Source organism: Scatophagus argus, chromosome 1, assembly GCF_020382885.2.
Source record: "Scatophagus argus isolate fScaArg1 chromosome 1, fScaArg1.pri, whole genome shotgun sequence".
Lineage (NCBI taxonomy): Eukaryota > Metazoa > Chordata > Actinopteri > Scatophagidae > Scatophagus > Scatophagus argus.
In genome coordinates, this window is record NC_058493.1 from 12,941,955 (window position 1) to 12,958,004 (window position 16,050).

General features: G+C 40.6%; 1 protein-coding gene across 2 annotated transcripts; it reads right to left on the reverse strand.

Annotated features, from left to right (window-relative positions):
* Window positions 1–6,807: 6,807 nt before the first annotated feature.
* On the reverse strand, window positions 6,808–15,406 carry ppm1g (protein phosphatase, Mg2+/Mn2+ dependent, 1G). Of its 2 annotated transcripts, none has more exons than XM_046384352.1 (14): window positions 15,353–15,406; window positions 14,825–14,961; window positions 13,946–14,015; window positions 13,599–13,684; window positions 13,193–13,322; window positions 12,808–12,919; window positions 12,330–12,532; window positions 12,039–12,223; window positions 11,807–11,938; window positions 10,784–10,886; window positions 10,255–10,386; window positions 9,942–10,071; window positions 9,601–9,700; window positions 6,808–8,999 (listed from the first exon to the last, which is right to left on the reverse strand). In XM_046384352.1, exons 2-14 carry the CDS (start codon window positions 14,933–14,935, stop codon window positions 8,799–8,801), a joined length of 1,695 nt encoding a protein of 564 aa, XP_046240308.1. In that variant the 5' UTR covers window positions 14,936–14,961; window positions 15,353–15,406; the 3' UTR covers window positions 6,808–8,798. The 2 variants fall into 2 exon arrangements, with proteins under 2 accessions (XP_046240308.1, XP_046240299.1); XM_046384343.1 differs by having other exon boundaries at window positions 15,246–15,405.
* Window positions 15,407–16,050: the final 644 nt, after the last annotated feature.

Here is a 16,050-nt window from a genome sequence, read left to right on the forward strand (position 1 = left end):
ATCTCCCTGGTAGGGGACAACAGCTCCTTGAAGGTCTTTAACAGTTAGACTTTTATTGCGTCTCTAGACTGATGGTGTAATCAAGCATTTCACTCTTTCGTTTGAATCTGGTCTTATTTTGGTTTTATTATTAACAGTTGCTCATAAACTGCGTGGTCGGAAATAAAAATCTCAGATTTAGGGAAAGACTTTATGAGTATGTCTGTGTGTTACTTGTAGGGTGTGCGTGTCTGTTTGTTTAAGCCAAAACAGACAGTGGGGGAGAGCGTGTGTGTGATGTGATTTTGAAGTAGTATCTTCAGGGAGTCAAGTTCATCAGAAACGCTCTATGAGTCATGGGAAGTTGGTCCTGAGAGCAAAGGGAGGATGGTTCTTCACAGTTTCTTGTTTCTACAGAAGATATCCACTTCTCACACATCGACTGCAAGACATGCATTGTCCATGGACTGTGCAATAAATAGTGAACAGAGAAACAAAGGTTTCTGAAGAGCAGTAATCTGAACAAACAAGGTCTTCTCCTTGTTGACAAGGAGAAGCTAAACTGATTTGCTAGCTTTTATTGTGTATTGCCAGACTGTTGTAGTAGACTATAAAGTTAATGTGTACCAAATAAACTGGGAACAGGAAAGTGTAGATATATATGCAGTGGTTCTTTTATACCCACAATATTTTGAATATTATTTTTGTATCAATATCCCTCGAGGTTTTGATGCGCTTGAACTTATGCAGTCAAGAGACGCCATTAAACAATCTCATAAAATGACGTAAGTTAACAAAATGATTATCACTGAGTTCAGTCGTGAGCTTTTAGATGATCTGTGCCACATGTAGACCACAGATCTTCTGCTGCTGCCACTGTGGTTTTGAACCAGGCCACACGATGATTCAGCTGTGGGGAGAAGCAAGATTTATTCAATCACAAGATCTTTCAAGATGTGCAAAAATATCGATTTCTATATTTTAAAGTTGGTCTTAATTTCTTCGGTTTTTGTTGAAATTCTTTTTCTTCTTTCAGTGCCTTATCAGTTTCGAGAATGTGGAACACTGGTTTAACATATGACCCTTGATTATAGCCTGAAGAACAGTCTCTGTCTGTGTTAATGCATGTGACAGCTGAACAACAGCTCTTTCACTGGCAGAAAGCAAACATGTAGGCAACAGGAAGCATTCACAGCAGCTTTATCTCTGAAAACACTACAGTGAAACCTCACATGTCCCCAGTGTGGAAGCTCACGCAGTGACTCCACAGTATAATGTTCAAATTAGGTCGTATTACACTTACGGCTTTAACAAGCGCACTCACGTGCACGACCAGTGTGTTGTATTAAGTAAACTAGATGGTACAAAGTTGTGGTGTAAATACTTGTGTATGTACATTCATGACAGCATTACATTACTGTTCTGTTCCAGTGATCCCTACACTATAGTTTAACATCCATCCATCCATCCATTTTCTATACCGCTTATCCGTCAGGGTCGCGGGGGAGCTGGAGCCTATCCCAGCTGACTACGGGCGAGAGGCGGAGTACACCATGGACTGGTCGCCAGTCAATCGCAGGGCTATAGTTTAACATGTAATGTGTTTTCAGCGCGGGAACTGCTCTAAGAGGCCGCAGCCTAAGAGGTCTTTTCACCAGGGTCTCATGGCCTGCTCCACGCTGGACTAAATAACAAAGATAAAACATCATGAAAAGGAAAGAGAAACAAGCTGTGGCAGGACCTTGGTCCAAAATGACTGATGAGTCAGAGGGAAAGAAAATGCTATGAAGAGTTACAAAGAGAAGAAAAAGAAATTTCCTTGTTTCCTTTTCTCTCCTTTGAAACAACCAAACGTCTGTGCTTGTGTCTGTGTTTATGCAACAGATGGATCCTCTGGAACCACCACAAACCCAGGTGTACCACAGCCTCTGGTTTCTGTGAAAGTTCACAAACATCTCATGGTGTTTCATATTCAAAAAAATGATTATAGGCGAAGCATCACTTCAGGCATCAAGTTGTGCAACAAAACTTCATATTCATATAAAAGACTATTACTGTAGAAGAAGGTGCTGTGTACAGTTACAGTGATCTCTTGGTAAAGGAGAAGCAGAGAAACAGAAGTAGAAAGATATAATCCACCACTTTGTGAGTACAGGGAAGATACGGTGAATAAACACAGACATGCTGTGAGGGAGAGTCAGAAAGGAGGTGAATTTGAGGCTGAGAAAGAATGAAAGAATGAGCGAGTGAAGAAATGTTGAGTGAGGTAAGAGCAGCAGTACATCTGCTGATCACAGAGCTGCTTGTTTCAACTTCTCTCTTATCTCTGACCGCACCCTGACTCTGTGTGTGTGTGTGTGTGTGTGTGTCTGTGTGTGTGTGTTTACCTACTGTACATGCTGATGTGTGAATCAGACCCAGCATGTACACTTTTGTGTGTGTGTGTGTGTATGTGTGTGTACAGGTGTGTTCGTGAATGATCAACCTTGTCTGAGTTTGAGGTCTTGGAATGTGCTTCCCTGATGAACCCTGATGTCGATGACTTAATGTTTACGTGTAGCACATATTTGCACCTACCATACAGTGCACAAGTATGTCTGTATGTGTACTTGGGTGTGTGTGTGTGTGTGTGTGTGTGTTGTCTATGGCCCACAGATCTGTCTGACCTGCCTCTACCTGCCCAATACTTCAGCTTTACTTTCTGATTAAAAAAAGTCATCTTGTTTTCATTGTCCAGCTCACTGTTTTTATTCATTATTTCATTTTGTTTTCATTTCTGTTTTGCTTTTCTATTTTCATGTGTATTTACTGGATCTTGACATGATATTATTTATTTAATCTTAAGGCTCTTTTTGCATTTATTGTATTTTTTTTGTGTGTGTGTGTGTTGTGAATTTGAGGCCTAACCAAAGCCTGTGAGTTAAAAATTGTATTATGAGTAAACTGTGAGACAAAATCTGAAAGGATGGTTATACCTAACACGCGCTAATAATCAAGGAGTGGACATTTTCCTGTGGACCGTCTCTGGTTCAGACACCAGGATGGTGGGAGAATGAGCAAGATGAGACAAAGTAATCAGGAAGTAAGGAAACAGAAAGGAAAGTAAGAAAATTGCCAAAGATAAAGAGGAGAGATTTGATGAAAAAAAAGTGAGGGAAGAAGAGAGGAACTGAAGACATGACAGGAAGTGGTGAAGTGGCGTGGGGGGACAAGAGACATGGAAAGAGGGGCACCAGAGAGCTGAAAGGAAAGAGAGGAAAACAAAAAGGATGTGGGAGTTTTCCTGTTTTTCTACAGCTATCTGCTTGATGATGGTGAATTACATATCAAGACACACACACACACACACACACAGACACACACACACACACACACAGAGGCTGTGTCTGGAACTGACATGCTGCAATATTCTGTCAGCAACAGAACAGCTGACTGTGACATCTTCCTACCAACTCTGTGTGTGTGTGTGTGTGTGTGTGCCGGCAATACAGGGTCAGAGGTTCAGATGTTCATGCTGATGCTAGGAGCATCTTGCCGTGAGTGTGTATATGTCTGTGAGGACCAAGCTGAATTTTATACCTTCAAAATGAGGACTTGCATTAGGTTAACGTTATGATGGGGGGGCCTGAGGTCATTAGTTAATACATTGACATAAACTTAATGTGGCTAACAAGGCAGCAATAGTTGCTTATTTACGCATCCACCTAACGTGGAGCAACACTAGCATTCATTTGTAGTTATGTTTGTGTTATACCAATATGTACCAATATTCATTCTAATTTTAGCTCCTTTATGGACTTTGCCCCACTGAAAACAACTCTCTGCTGCAGCTGAAAAATGGTGCTACAAGAGCAGAGAAAGTGGACCAAAACAGGAAAGTTGTGGCCTGAAAAACAAAATGAAAAATAATGAGCTGAAATACAGTTAAACACTCTGTGGGGCTGATGGGAACAGAGTTGGCTGATGACTGCCTGCAGGTTCAACCACTTCATAACACTCACAGTCATTTTGTTTCTAGAAAAATGCATTATGCAGCTTTAAGGTTAGTATTTGGGAATTGTGAATTTGAGGATGATGAAGAATGAAAATATAAATCATTTAACATTTTGTCTTATTTAATATCGATTTCATGATTAAATTCTTACAACAGCTAACTAAACCTCAAATAAGGCTGTTTTTTTTAACTTAATAATCCCGTACCATACCTACGAATACCACTGAGGATGATAACATTACTAACAGGAATGAATGCAGATTAGAGGTGTGTGAAAAAGACCTTGTAGTTAACTATTTTTGGTTGCAGCAAGTATTTAAACTGCACTACAGTGACCACTGGAATGTGTGTGTGTGTGTGTTGGGTCACTGCTGAACTCTGCAGTGTGAGGGCAACAAGGCCGATGCAGTTTTAGGGGCGAGACCAGGAGATCGAAAAAGATCTTGATGAATACTTACAATGTCTACAACCCGCTATTGTGGTCCAGCCTTCTATATAAGACCTGTTGGTTGGAAGGCGCACACTCAGATGACAGAAGACACACACACACACACTCAGTCCTATATGTACAATTGTGGTCTAGGTCTAGTTGGTCTCCTGTGGTTCTCCTTCACAGCCATCACTCAAGTTTAGGAGTCTGGACACAGAAGCAGCTCCCCCAACACACGCAGCTGGACAAGGCTGCCATTGAGCCCCATAGTAGTCGCCTTTTAGAAACATTTTTATAGTTACTGCAGGGAAAAATCAGCCTGGAACAACTTTCTACCGTGGCCTCACCGTATGAGAAACGCTCTAACGTATTTATAGGTTACAGCTGATTTTCAGTAGCTGAAAAGGGTTTTGCAGCTGTGATTTGTTTGCTCAGAAGAAGCAGCCATGCTTGTTATTTTTGGGACAGCAGTCTAACAAAGAACAGAGCGGAGCAGTTCACTTCATATTCATTTTACATCCAAGGACAAAAAGTCACATTCACACTGATATACACACAAACCCAACTGTGTTTTGCCTTGTATTTCTGCCGCTGGTAGCATAAGAATGAACTGCCAGACTAACAAACTTTGCATGCACTCACTGTATCGGTATCTCACTGAAGCCGCTAATCAACAGACACGAAAAAAAAAAAAAGACATCCTTCCTGTTAAAGACAGGGAGAAAATGTGTGTGTGTGATGACATTTTTAGATTCCAAGGACAGGGTGTGTTTCCTCTCTTTGCTTTCTATTGTTCCTGCAGCAACAGTGATCCTCAGGGAGCACAGCAATCACCAGGACTGCAGAGCAGCAGCCAATGGCAGGGCAGGACAGAGAGACCCCGAGGCCGATGGAAGCTCAAGTCTGTCCTCTCCTGCTTTTTCTGGCTTCTATTGAGATGTAAAGCATAATATACCCATTGTGTCTTCATGAGAAGGACTGTGATCATGCATCATGGAGGGCAAAAGCCCTTTTTGATTCAGGTTACTGATCAGGACATCCTTGTTGACTCTCTGGTTGGGATGAGACCCTACAGACTCTACCTTTCATGGTACGTGGTTAGCTTTTTCTGCTTTATTAAGGAATCCAGCCATCAGTTGAAGTGGACCAAAAGTCTTTGCTGCCATCTGCAGGAATATCTTGTTGTGCATAAGCTACAAGAAAATCAACAGTTTGACTGTGATGCTCTGCAGGCAGCACACTGTTCATTTCAAACAAAACCAACACCAACTGTACCTTTGAGTGAAATGTTTTGAGAACTGTGCGGGTTGTCATGAAATTTGTAACCTCTGAGGTGACATACTACCTCTTATCTAATGCTATCGTCAGGTCGCAATGTGTAATCTGTCCTATACTTCAGTATAGCCTGAGCTACACTGTTCAGCTCAGCGATAATTAACACGTTAGCATGCTAACACTCTGCTCTAGCTGATGCAGCATGTTAACACTGTGACAGGGAGCATGTTAGCATGGTGTTAGTTTTTACAGCCACAAAGCTACTCATGTCCGTAGACACTTAGTGCCAACTTTACTGCATCCTATAATTGAACTAAGTGAAAGATGCTAATTGTTAAACCTGCTTTTAACCTTATTTTAACCTTATTTTGGTGCTAACATTAACATTTTAGCTTCTTTTAATAAAAAAAAAATACTCTTACAACAGGTGATTAATATTATGAGAACAGCATTAAACAAAAACCTCTTCATTTAAAAAACAAACAAATAAAGAAGTTCATCCTCTGTGAAACATGAATGAACCCAGCACCTTTTCTATCACTCTGGCTGGTAGAGGAGGTACTACGAGCAGGTCAGTAGTTAGGGAAATGTCTTGTGCTGAACCAAAGTCCTGAATGAACATCATCATCCAGTCGCTATAATGCAAGCGGAGCAGAAATCGAACACTAGCTTTGTGCTGAAATTTAATTAATACTACTACAATATTTTGGCTTTGATTAATGAGATTACATTTTTAAAAAAAAGTCAGTAAGATGATGTGACAGCTTAGTCATGTCACATTAACTGTGGAAAAATATTTTCAGCTTTGTGGTGTGCACACCCAATCATTCCACTCATCATTCAAACTACGTTATGTGTTGTGAGCCTGGTGTTCAGTAACTTCTGGATATCATGATGATCAAACCACCTTCTGATAAACCCAAATACTGTCTGAAGAGCAGAAGCAGGAAATTGTGTGATAAAAATCCTGTGCTCAAGTTAACCTCAGGGGCAGATATCAAATCAATGAACGACTTTTCACAATAAAAGACTTCTCTGAAACCACTGATTAACAAGCAGATGCAGCACTGGCTGTTTAAAACAGCTAACTAAATAAACAAAGCAAAACAAAAAAAGGAACACTCAGTTGTCTCATTATTTAAAAAATGTATTTGTATGTACTTACATACTGGTGTCAAAAGATTATGCACCAAAAATGTCACATTGTCTCACAATTACAAAGAAAAAGCATTTTCTTTTTCTTCAATTACAAGTATTGAAAAAAACTATGTACAGAAAAAAGGGCATGGTGACGAGATAGTACACTAGAAACAGACTTACAGTCACAATATGGTTTAAATGAGACTTCTGATAAGGAAAAATAAGGAAAAAAAAGATATTCTTAACAGTTATACCATCTTGGCTCTCCCAACTTCAAACTGTATTTGCACTCAAAAAAACAAAACAAAACAAAACCAACTTTGTGCATCCTTTCTGCAGTCCAGCGTCTGGGTGTTTCCATAGTGTGGTCAGAAAAGGTATATTAAAGAAAAAAAAGAATCATCAGGAATGAAAGAAAAATAATCTTTTGATTGGAAATACGTTTTACTTAAAACACGCACTAGAGATGATCTTAAGGTGGTGTTACAGGGAGAGTAAATGGGATGCAGGGTGGTAGAGTCCTGGAGATGATGTGTGTGGCAGGCCAGTCCAGGGTGCAATTTCTTTTTTCCTAGGATGGATAAGTCAAGTCGTGAATAGTTAATGAGCATAAAAAAAATGTTAATCCAATCATGGAGATCAAATATTCTTGATGTCAAACCCCAAGAAGGTTAAGATTTGAGTAAGAGGTCTGATGTGGGTGTTCAAGGGTCTAACATCAAGAACGCTGATTTTATGAAAAACATGACTTGAATCCATGTTCCTGGGAGAAAAAAAAATATATATTATTACACCGACCCACCACCTCTCTTGTGTATGTACTGAAATTTACAGATTTTGATCAAGACAGAAAATAAAACAGGAATGAATACAAAGACGTGACATATTGTTAATAATTGGGCTGTTATGTGACCAACAAAACTGAAAAAATCCTCCCTTATGAAAGGGTGCTAATGAGGAAAAAAAATGGCAAACAAGAGCAGCTGGACTAATACCCCAAATCCTTCAGTTCTGCTGGCTGTCAACACAAACTGCCTCCGAGGACACTCGGGGTGCAATATCAATATGGGAGAGGAACCTGAAATAGGGTACCAACACATTCAGCTCGACATGAGATCAACAGGTGCTTTCTCACTGCATTGTCAATCTTCAATCTAGGATAAAAAGAAAACAAATATTGTCTCATCTGATCAGCTGTTTTTAACCATCACCTTTATGCAAATACAATTCAAATCTGCAGCCTTTTTGGGTCCCTTATCTGGTTTTAGTTAAGCTGAGGATGTGAAATCTATGAAAGGAATTCATGGTTTTTATGGCACTTCGATGCAATGCAATAGCTATCTTAATTTGTCCACAACACAGAGAGCATCTCGCAGTTTCAAATTGGAAAAATAATGTGTACGTTTCATGCATCGAAACCGCAGTGAAAACGCATGTGTCGCACTGTAAGATGTGAACAACAATCAGACACTGGTCACTACAAGAGCTATCCTCAAACTTCCACTAAAACAAACTGCGCGTGCTGTGCGGAAAGTTTCCTACAGTAACAGAGTGCAGAGATGGTGAAGCATCTCAAGCTGTTCAGAGATGCGCACTAGTCTCTGTACACCGGTTTGTTCAGCATCTTCCTTCTAGTTACAAATATATGAAAAATTATGTGCTATTCAGCATGCCAGTGAGTGGTGAGTCTGCCTCTTCTGAATTTAAGAAGTAAAACTGTGTCCAGCTTCTTTCCAACGAGAGCAAATAAAAAGAAACAACTGGAAGGGGTTTTAAAGTGACCTAAAACTAACGACAAAAAACTATACTGATGATCTTAGTTCAGCTGATCTTTGAGCATCCGTATAGTATTTGTAGGTTCTGTTTTAGGGTGAACTGATGTTTGTGAGGTCAGAATTTAATTTTGAATATATTGTGTCTCTGGTGTATCTGGTGTAGCCTGGGACCAGCTGCTCCCTCTGGGACAGTTTCTCTTTGCCTTTAGTCACTTTTAGCCTTTTTGCTGTCATTTCCATTCTCCTCCAGCTCAGTCCCTTCTGCCTCCTCCTGATGCTTCCTCTTCTTTGTGTCATCTGAATGAGCAGAGGACGAGTGTGGCCGGAGGGTGATCAGGACACAGGTCATGTTGTCACACCCTGTCCCATCTCCAGATGTGTCAGGGGCCAAACAATGGTCCAACAGCTGTCAAGAGTGACACGTGATTTGAAATTATTCACAAGAGTATTTATTTCTGATTTATTCACAATGTCTGTGAGTCAACTAAGGCCACTACAAACTTCTGATCAAACTTTAACCATCAGGAAAACATTAGAATTTGTTTTGGCTGTGTGGAAATCACTGCAAATGTTTCAATATCATCATTAGTTAAACAGTAATCCCTTTATTGGTCCTACAGTTATAAAGTTTACAACCCTGGAGCACAGGGTCCTGACACATCATCCCTTTTACTACTATAGTGGATTCAATGCCAGGCTGACATCTCAGAATGGCTACAAGAATTCGCCATATTTCCAGAATCGTGGCTAATTAGTCGACACAAAGTCGGCTTTCGTATTAGCTTGTTCAGCGGTGGATGGGAGACTGCGAAAATAACAGCTGAAAATGCCACCTTTCTGAAGGTTGGTGAACACATGGTACAAACTTTTAACATTCACCACAGTTAGATCTAATTCTATAAAGATACAGTTTTTATACATGGAAGAAAACTGCAGACAGTAAAGTCAATCAGTTTTACAGTCTGACTGTGACTCCTCAACACTTGAGCTCTCTCTCTCTCTCTCACCTCTTCCACTATGGACGACAGAGCTTTGACATTGCCACTCTGGTCAGGTTTGATCCTCTCACTGATGAAGTCCACCACTTCCTGACTGCTCAACACATTCCTGCACACAACACATAAGGAATCGGGGCTTATCAACAGGTCGATACACTGCACATGCTGTACAAGTGTGTTTGTCCACTCAGTTTGAAGTCAAACTGAATTGCGTAACTTGATTTCTGGAAAGCCATGTGTGTAGGTTTATATCATTTTCCTTGGGGCTGTTAAAGAGCTCTAAAGAAAAAAGTGGAACCCAAGGAATAAGCAGTAACTGCGACAAACTGTCACTAACCACTCGAACTCACCAGATGCCGTCACAGGCGATGACCATGAAGTCGTGGTCCTCGTTAAGTGTCAGAACTTTGACATCTGGCATTGCAGAAATCATCTGCTCCTCCGGAGGCAGAACCTTGTTCCTCTTATAGAAGTGGTCACCTGGGAATCAGAGTCCATGTTTGCAGCTTGTTAAGAGACACTTGTTCTGCTCACAGATGTTGTCATCCCAGAGGAGGAGAGCGTGCAACAAAGAATTATTACGGTCTAAGAGCTACTGTTAAGTTTAATTCTGATGCGACAAATTCAAGACTAGTCTAAAGTCACACAACAGGTCTGTCATACCAATAGCTCTGGAGAGGTTCAGTCCACCATTGACCCTTCCATCCATGGTCACTTTCCCTCCAGCGTTTTTGATGCGAGCCAGTTCCACCTCGTCCTCTGGCTTGTGGTCGTACGACATGTCGATAGCTTTACCTACAGCAACATGGGAACAGAGCTCTTACATTTCACACAAGATTACTGCAAAGCTTTTTATTAAAACATTTGATATGGATTTCAGTGGCAACTATGAGAGAGCCAAACATTTTGAGTGGCTGTCAGCCAGTAACATGACTATATCAACTGACTGTGGAAAGACAATAGGGTATTTTTGTAAGCCAAGATAAAAGCTATATCCCTGCAGGTGTTTGAGATATCAAATTTACAAGACTGACACATACATAAATACAGACGAACAGACAACTTGAAAACAGAGTGGAGAGGGTGGGTGTCAGAGACAGGCTGAAGTGGTATGAGACTGCACACTTTGATTTTAGTTATTTTACAAAACACTTCTACAAAGATTCAAAAGCATCCAATGGTCTGGACCTACCTCGCTCAGACACCACACAGCGAGAGTCTCCAGCATTGGCCACGATCAGCTGTTTTCCTCGGATCAGAGCCACGACAGCTGTGGTGCCGCTGTCTGAGCCAGGCTGTGAATACACGAAAATGGTAAACGTGACATACTATTAAAACGTCCCTTATACTTTACACCAACATTAAAAGACCAATGCCTCTTTCCATATAAGACAAAAAAATCTGATCTGAATCTTTTGTCAGATACCCCTAATTTATTGTACCCCATGATGTAAGCAAAAGCTCTCTGCAGAGAAAAGAATTCAAGGCTTTGCCAACGCTTATTCCATGTATACAAAGTAATGACAAATCATTATATTTGGCTTCAACTGCTATGTGGCCATCCAACAAACTACAGGCTGTTGGCTGGCTGGAAAGTGTTGCATACAATGCTTCCAATGACAAATTCCACAAATGAACATTAACATATGAGAAGACTTCATAACAATTTGACAAGAAGTCCTACTAATTTAGTACCTCAATGCGATCAACGTCACCTTCTTAAATCAGCCAAGACCATAGCAACAAATCAACAACTCCGCTATTCCCACGCTTTAGCTGACTAAATCACACGCAATATCCTTCTACTTTATTGTTGTCATGGATAACATTTAATACAAGAAATATTTTCTGATAGTTAGATGCTTTATTGATCCCAAGGGAAATTCAAGTTTTGAGACTGATTGAGAGTGTTTTTATTTTATGTAGTTTAAGTATTCTCTACCTGCAACCAGCCATGGGCTTGGGAAGCACAGAGCCTGTCATCATTTTATTGTGCTCAAAACCAACATCTCATCAGTATGATGCACCAGAGCAGACGGCGTCTCCAAAAAATGTCAATATCTCACTCAATCAGCTCCGAACCCCAAGACATCAACTTGACTTCTAAAAAGGTTATAAAGAAGTCAAGGCATCTTATATTAGACACACTATGTTGTCTGTGCTGCATTTCAGGTGCATTCGATGAGCTTCATCAGACACTCCCTTATGTACAAACCTCTTCCTTGCCGTCCATTCCAGGTAGACACATTTCCTCTTCTTCTTCATCTTCAGAGTCTTCCTCTCCTTCCTCTGTATCCTCCTCCTCTTCCAACTCACTGCTGTCACCCTCTTCCTCTTCGCTACCATCCTAATTAAAATGAAAAAGTTACAATGCTTTGCAGAATCATCAGAGTGAGTGAGCTTTCTACAAACAACTTGGATGTTTTATTCTGCTCTCTTGATCTCACCTCCTCATCACTGCCCTCCTCCTCTTCTTCTCCCTCCTCAGACTCCTCGCTGTCATCAAAGAACCTGGACTTGGAATCTCCTGCAGCCTTGGAGGACAAAGAGGAGCAGGAGGGACCTGCATCTCCTTCTGCCTTACAAGACTTTTCTTCCCCGTTGGAGCTTCCTGATCCTCCACAGTCTGCTGCTGCAGAGTGGAACCCAAAGAAGTTTAGAACTTGAGATGTTTTTTTTCACATCATATCATCTTTTTACAGACAAAATGTAGTTGTTAAAGCCTCCCAATTCTGTACCTGCACCACTGCCTTCACCTCCTCCTGTTCTCCGGCAAGCTCTCAGCTTGGACCCGCATGGCGCTCCTTCGCCTTCCTTCACCTTCCCATTGCTCTCCTCCTCCACCTCCCCATTTACCCCCTCCTTCTTCTGTCCTTCTTCACCTTCCTCTTTGTCTCCTGAGGCCTCAGGGAGTGAGCAGGCTGCCTTCTTAGCAGCCGCACTAAGAACAAAACACAAAGAGGAAATAATGAGGAATCAACCACACAAGTCTTATGAACTAAAGTGCTGTAAAACTTAAAAACAGGTGCAATTTGATGCTATCATTATTTGATTAATGTGATATGATTCCTGATGAAATATAATACAGAAAAAGTATATAGTTTTCCATAAAGTTACATTCCCAGGAAATTCAGGTCCCCTATTTTGCAGACTCTTCAAGGCTCAAAATACTTTGACCTTGTATGAAAAATCCAAATAACAAGTCCATTAGATTACCTGATAGCAGCAGCATGTTTGACAGCATTGCGGTTCTGGCCGTAGCGTACCAGCAGCTCCTCTATGGTCATTGTGGCCTCCTCATGGAGCAAAGCTGCCTCTTCTGTCTCCACTGAAATGATTCATAATTAATCATTAGGATTTGACAACACTGTTTTTTTATCTACCAACAACGAACAAGCACAGACTTCAGAGAGACTTGTATCTGTTGCACTCTTATACTTTTCTGTGTTTCATTTTCATTTCCCTGATTGTGCTTATAGTGTTTTCTTTACTTGTTATGGTCATTATCACTTTTCTCCTAGTTTATGCTAAACACGCCTCACAATTCTCCTCTATATCAAACATTACTACATACATGTTGTTGTAAGGGAGGTGTACTCACAATCGTCCTCCTCTGCTAACTTTTCAGAGGGGGGTTCTTCAGTGGGCCGTCCAGCAATCTGGACCAACTCCTTGATGACTTCATCTGTTGTTATTCTGCTGTCGATGGCCAAGAACGCATCCTCCAGAGCCTTAAAACAACATGCAAAAACGTGTGTCAGTAAACACCAAGAAAAAGAGTGTAATATCGTGTTCACTTTTGTTGGGATTCAAGTTGTGGTCTATGCAGAGTGTTCTGAATGTGTCAGTACAGTTGAACAGAGGAAGTGTGGTCACCACACGTTCATAACACACTGCCTCTCGTCTCTCTGAATTTGTAACTATGCCTCAGTTGAGCAGCACATATCCAGTTTGCTCTGCGAAAATTGTTTAAGGCGGGTCTTGTTGTGGTTTCTATGGCTTCTCACCTTTTGCAGTTTGCCCTCTTTGTAGGTTTTCTGCTCCTTGATGATGTCAGGAAGGTACTTTGAACAGTACAGAGCAACCTCTTCACCTGAATGAGGACAGCAGGTTAGAAATTTTCATGCTAGGTGTGTACACATAATAGACGTCTTGTGATCTAAAAACATTGGTCTTTTTGGCTGCTGTCTGTGACAGATAAAACCTGTGGGCAGTATTTGTTGTGTACTGTCTGTATTAGCATTAGTTAAAGGCATAAAATATTTGTTAAACCAGCATGAAAGTGCTGTGAATGGCACAATGTATCCTGCAAACTGAAGACAGTAGAAAGTAATGTAATTCAAGTGTATGTTACCTCCATGTCCATCATACACAGCAAACATGGCTGTCTCCTCATCAAACTCTAGAATACAATTGTGAGCATCCTGCAACACAGTAAACAAAAAATGCACATTATAATATAGATGACATAACAGTTTACAGATTGGTAAAAATCATAACAATAAAAATTCATCTTCTGGTGAAAAATAAATAACTAGTAGATTTAGAATAGGTGAATCAGAGTAAGTAAAAAATTAATAATGAAGACCTCGACAATTTATTTTCACACACTGCCATAGAGTTTAAATACAGATTGTTCAAAAGACTTTCAGCTGGTGACGAAGTTTCTGTTCACTAACAGAGATTTGTGTTATTACAACAGCACACGTTTCAAGCACGTTTTTTAACTGAATTATTCACGTGCATAAAATTAGTAATTAAGTTTACCCTTTATTCTGCTGAGAGCTGGTGTATTACCACTAGTTGGTTGAAACATGATTAGACAATGTGTCTGATTCTCTCGGCACAAGTGACTTAAATGATTGAGACACAGACATCAATCTCAAAGCTGTCAGCTGCAGTGATGAACTTTCTTTACATGCGAGCTGGCGCGATTTAAACTGCGGAGATTTATTAAAATTCAACTCAGTGCACTAAAAAAACGACCCTGGGATGAATTATTGGTTTCATCCATCTTTGCAGCTGATGCTGAGAGAAAAGCCGGTTTGGGAGTGTAAGGAACTTTCAGTGTACTCCGGAAAGACACGAATCATCTCCATACAAACAAACCCAGGGAGAAAAGCCGCACATCCCTTTACCCCGCCATTTACAATGACACACTTTCTGCTCGCTGCATTCGAAGCAGAACAGCAGCAAGGTTGTCTCTCACTCGTTCATTCATTTTCCGCCTCACCTCCATGGAGACACGCCAGCCTTGCATGGCAGAGAAACCGTAGCTCATGTTGCTGTTGCCGCCATCAGAAGAGGTCTTAGTTGTGTTAGGTTGCGACAGATAAGCCCCCATGGTTGTCGGTTCCTATGGCTTTACACCTGAAGAGAAGACAACACAGAGGAAACATCAGAATTTAGCTTCAGATAATGAGATACCCGTGTAACCCGCTGTATTTGTCGCACTTCAACTGCGTTAACAGCGGTTGCTAGCTAGCTAGCGTTAGCAACAACACAACAAAAAAGTAGACGCATCAGCTAGCTAACATCCCTATGCTAACAGGGGCAAACCCGGCTAAACTTCCAGTCGTAACCTCTGCCCTCGCCATGCAAGCGACTGCGCAGTTTTATAAAGAACAAACACTCAACACCGACGGTTAATTTACCTATTCTGACAGAGCAGGATGAGCTTATAAACTGGTCCCACAGAGAAAGATTCACATAGGAAAGATTGCACGTGCAGAAACGAAAGCCGCTATCAACACAGACGGACCGAAAAGAAGCTGGAGCCGTGGAGGAAGTAAGGACGCGCGCATGCCCCTTTCGTTCGAACAAGGGGGCGTGTCCGAGACGTACGTCACACGTCACAATGACAATTTTGTCTTTTCTTTTAAATTAACAGTTCATTAAGAACATACATTCACTGCATACAACATACAGGAAACAACAGAAGAAACTGAAATACAAGCCAAGCAAAAAACAATTCAAGAAAAATAGACAAAATACTGAGCAAGATTTACAGAAAGAAATGAGGTGTGGATCTGGTAATATTTCGTCCATTGGGTTGTAAACACATCCTGTGATAAATACAAAAGCCTAATATCGGAAACAGTATCATCGGGGAAAAAATCAGGTTATATACTGATAACAGTTTTCTTCAGTGACATTTTTGTTGACTGCAATTTTTGTAACTGTCACCCATAAACTCGTTTCTGTGCTACTCTATTTGTATGTGTGTGTCTGTGTGCCTGACCTTATGCTTAATATGTGAAGATTGCTTATATTTAGCATCTACAAGTTTAATAAAAAAAACTAATTTAATTAGTTTAATAATAATATGAGCAACATATTATATCCACACATATGACAATTAAAACTAAAACCCATTTATATTACTTTTATTACTATTTTGTTTCATTTAACTATAGTAGAAGAACGAATCTAATAACAAACTAATAAACTGAACGTATG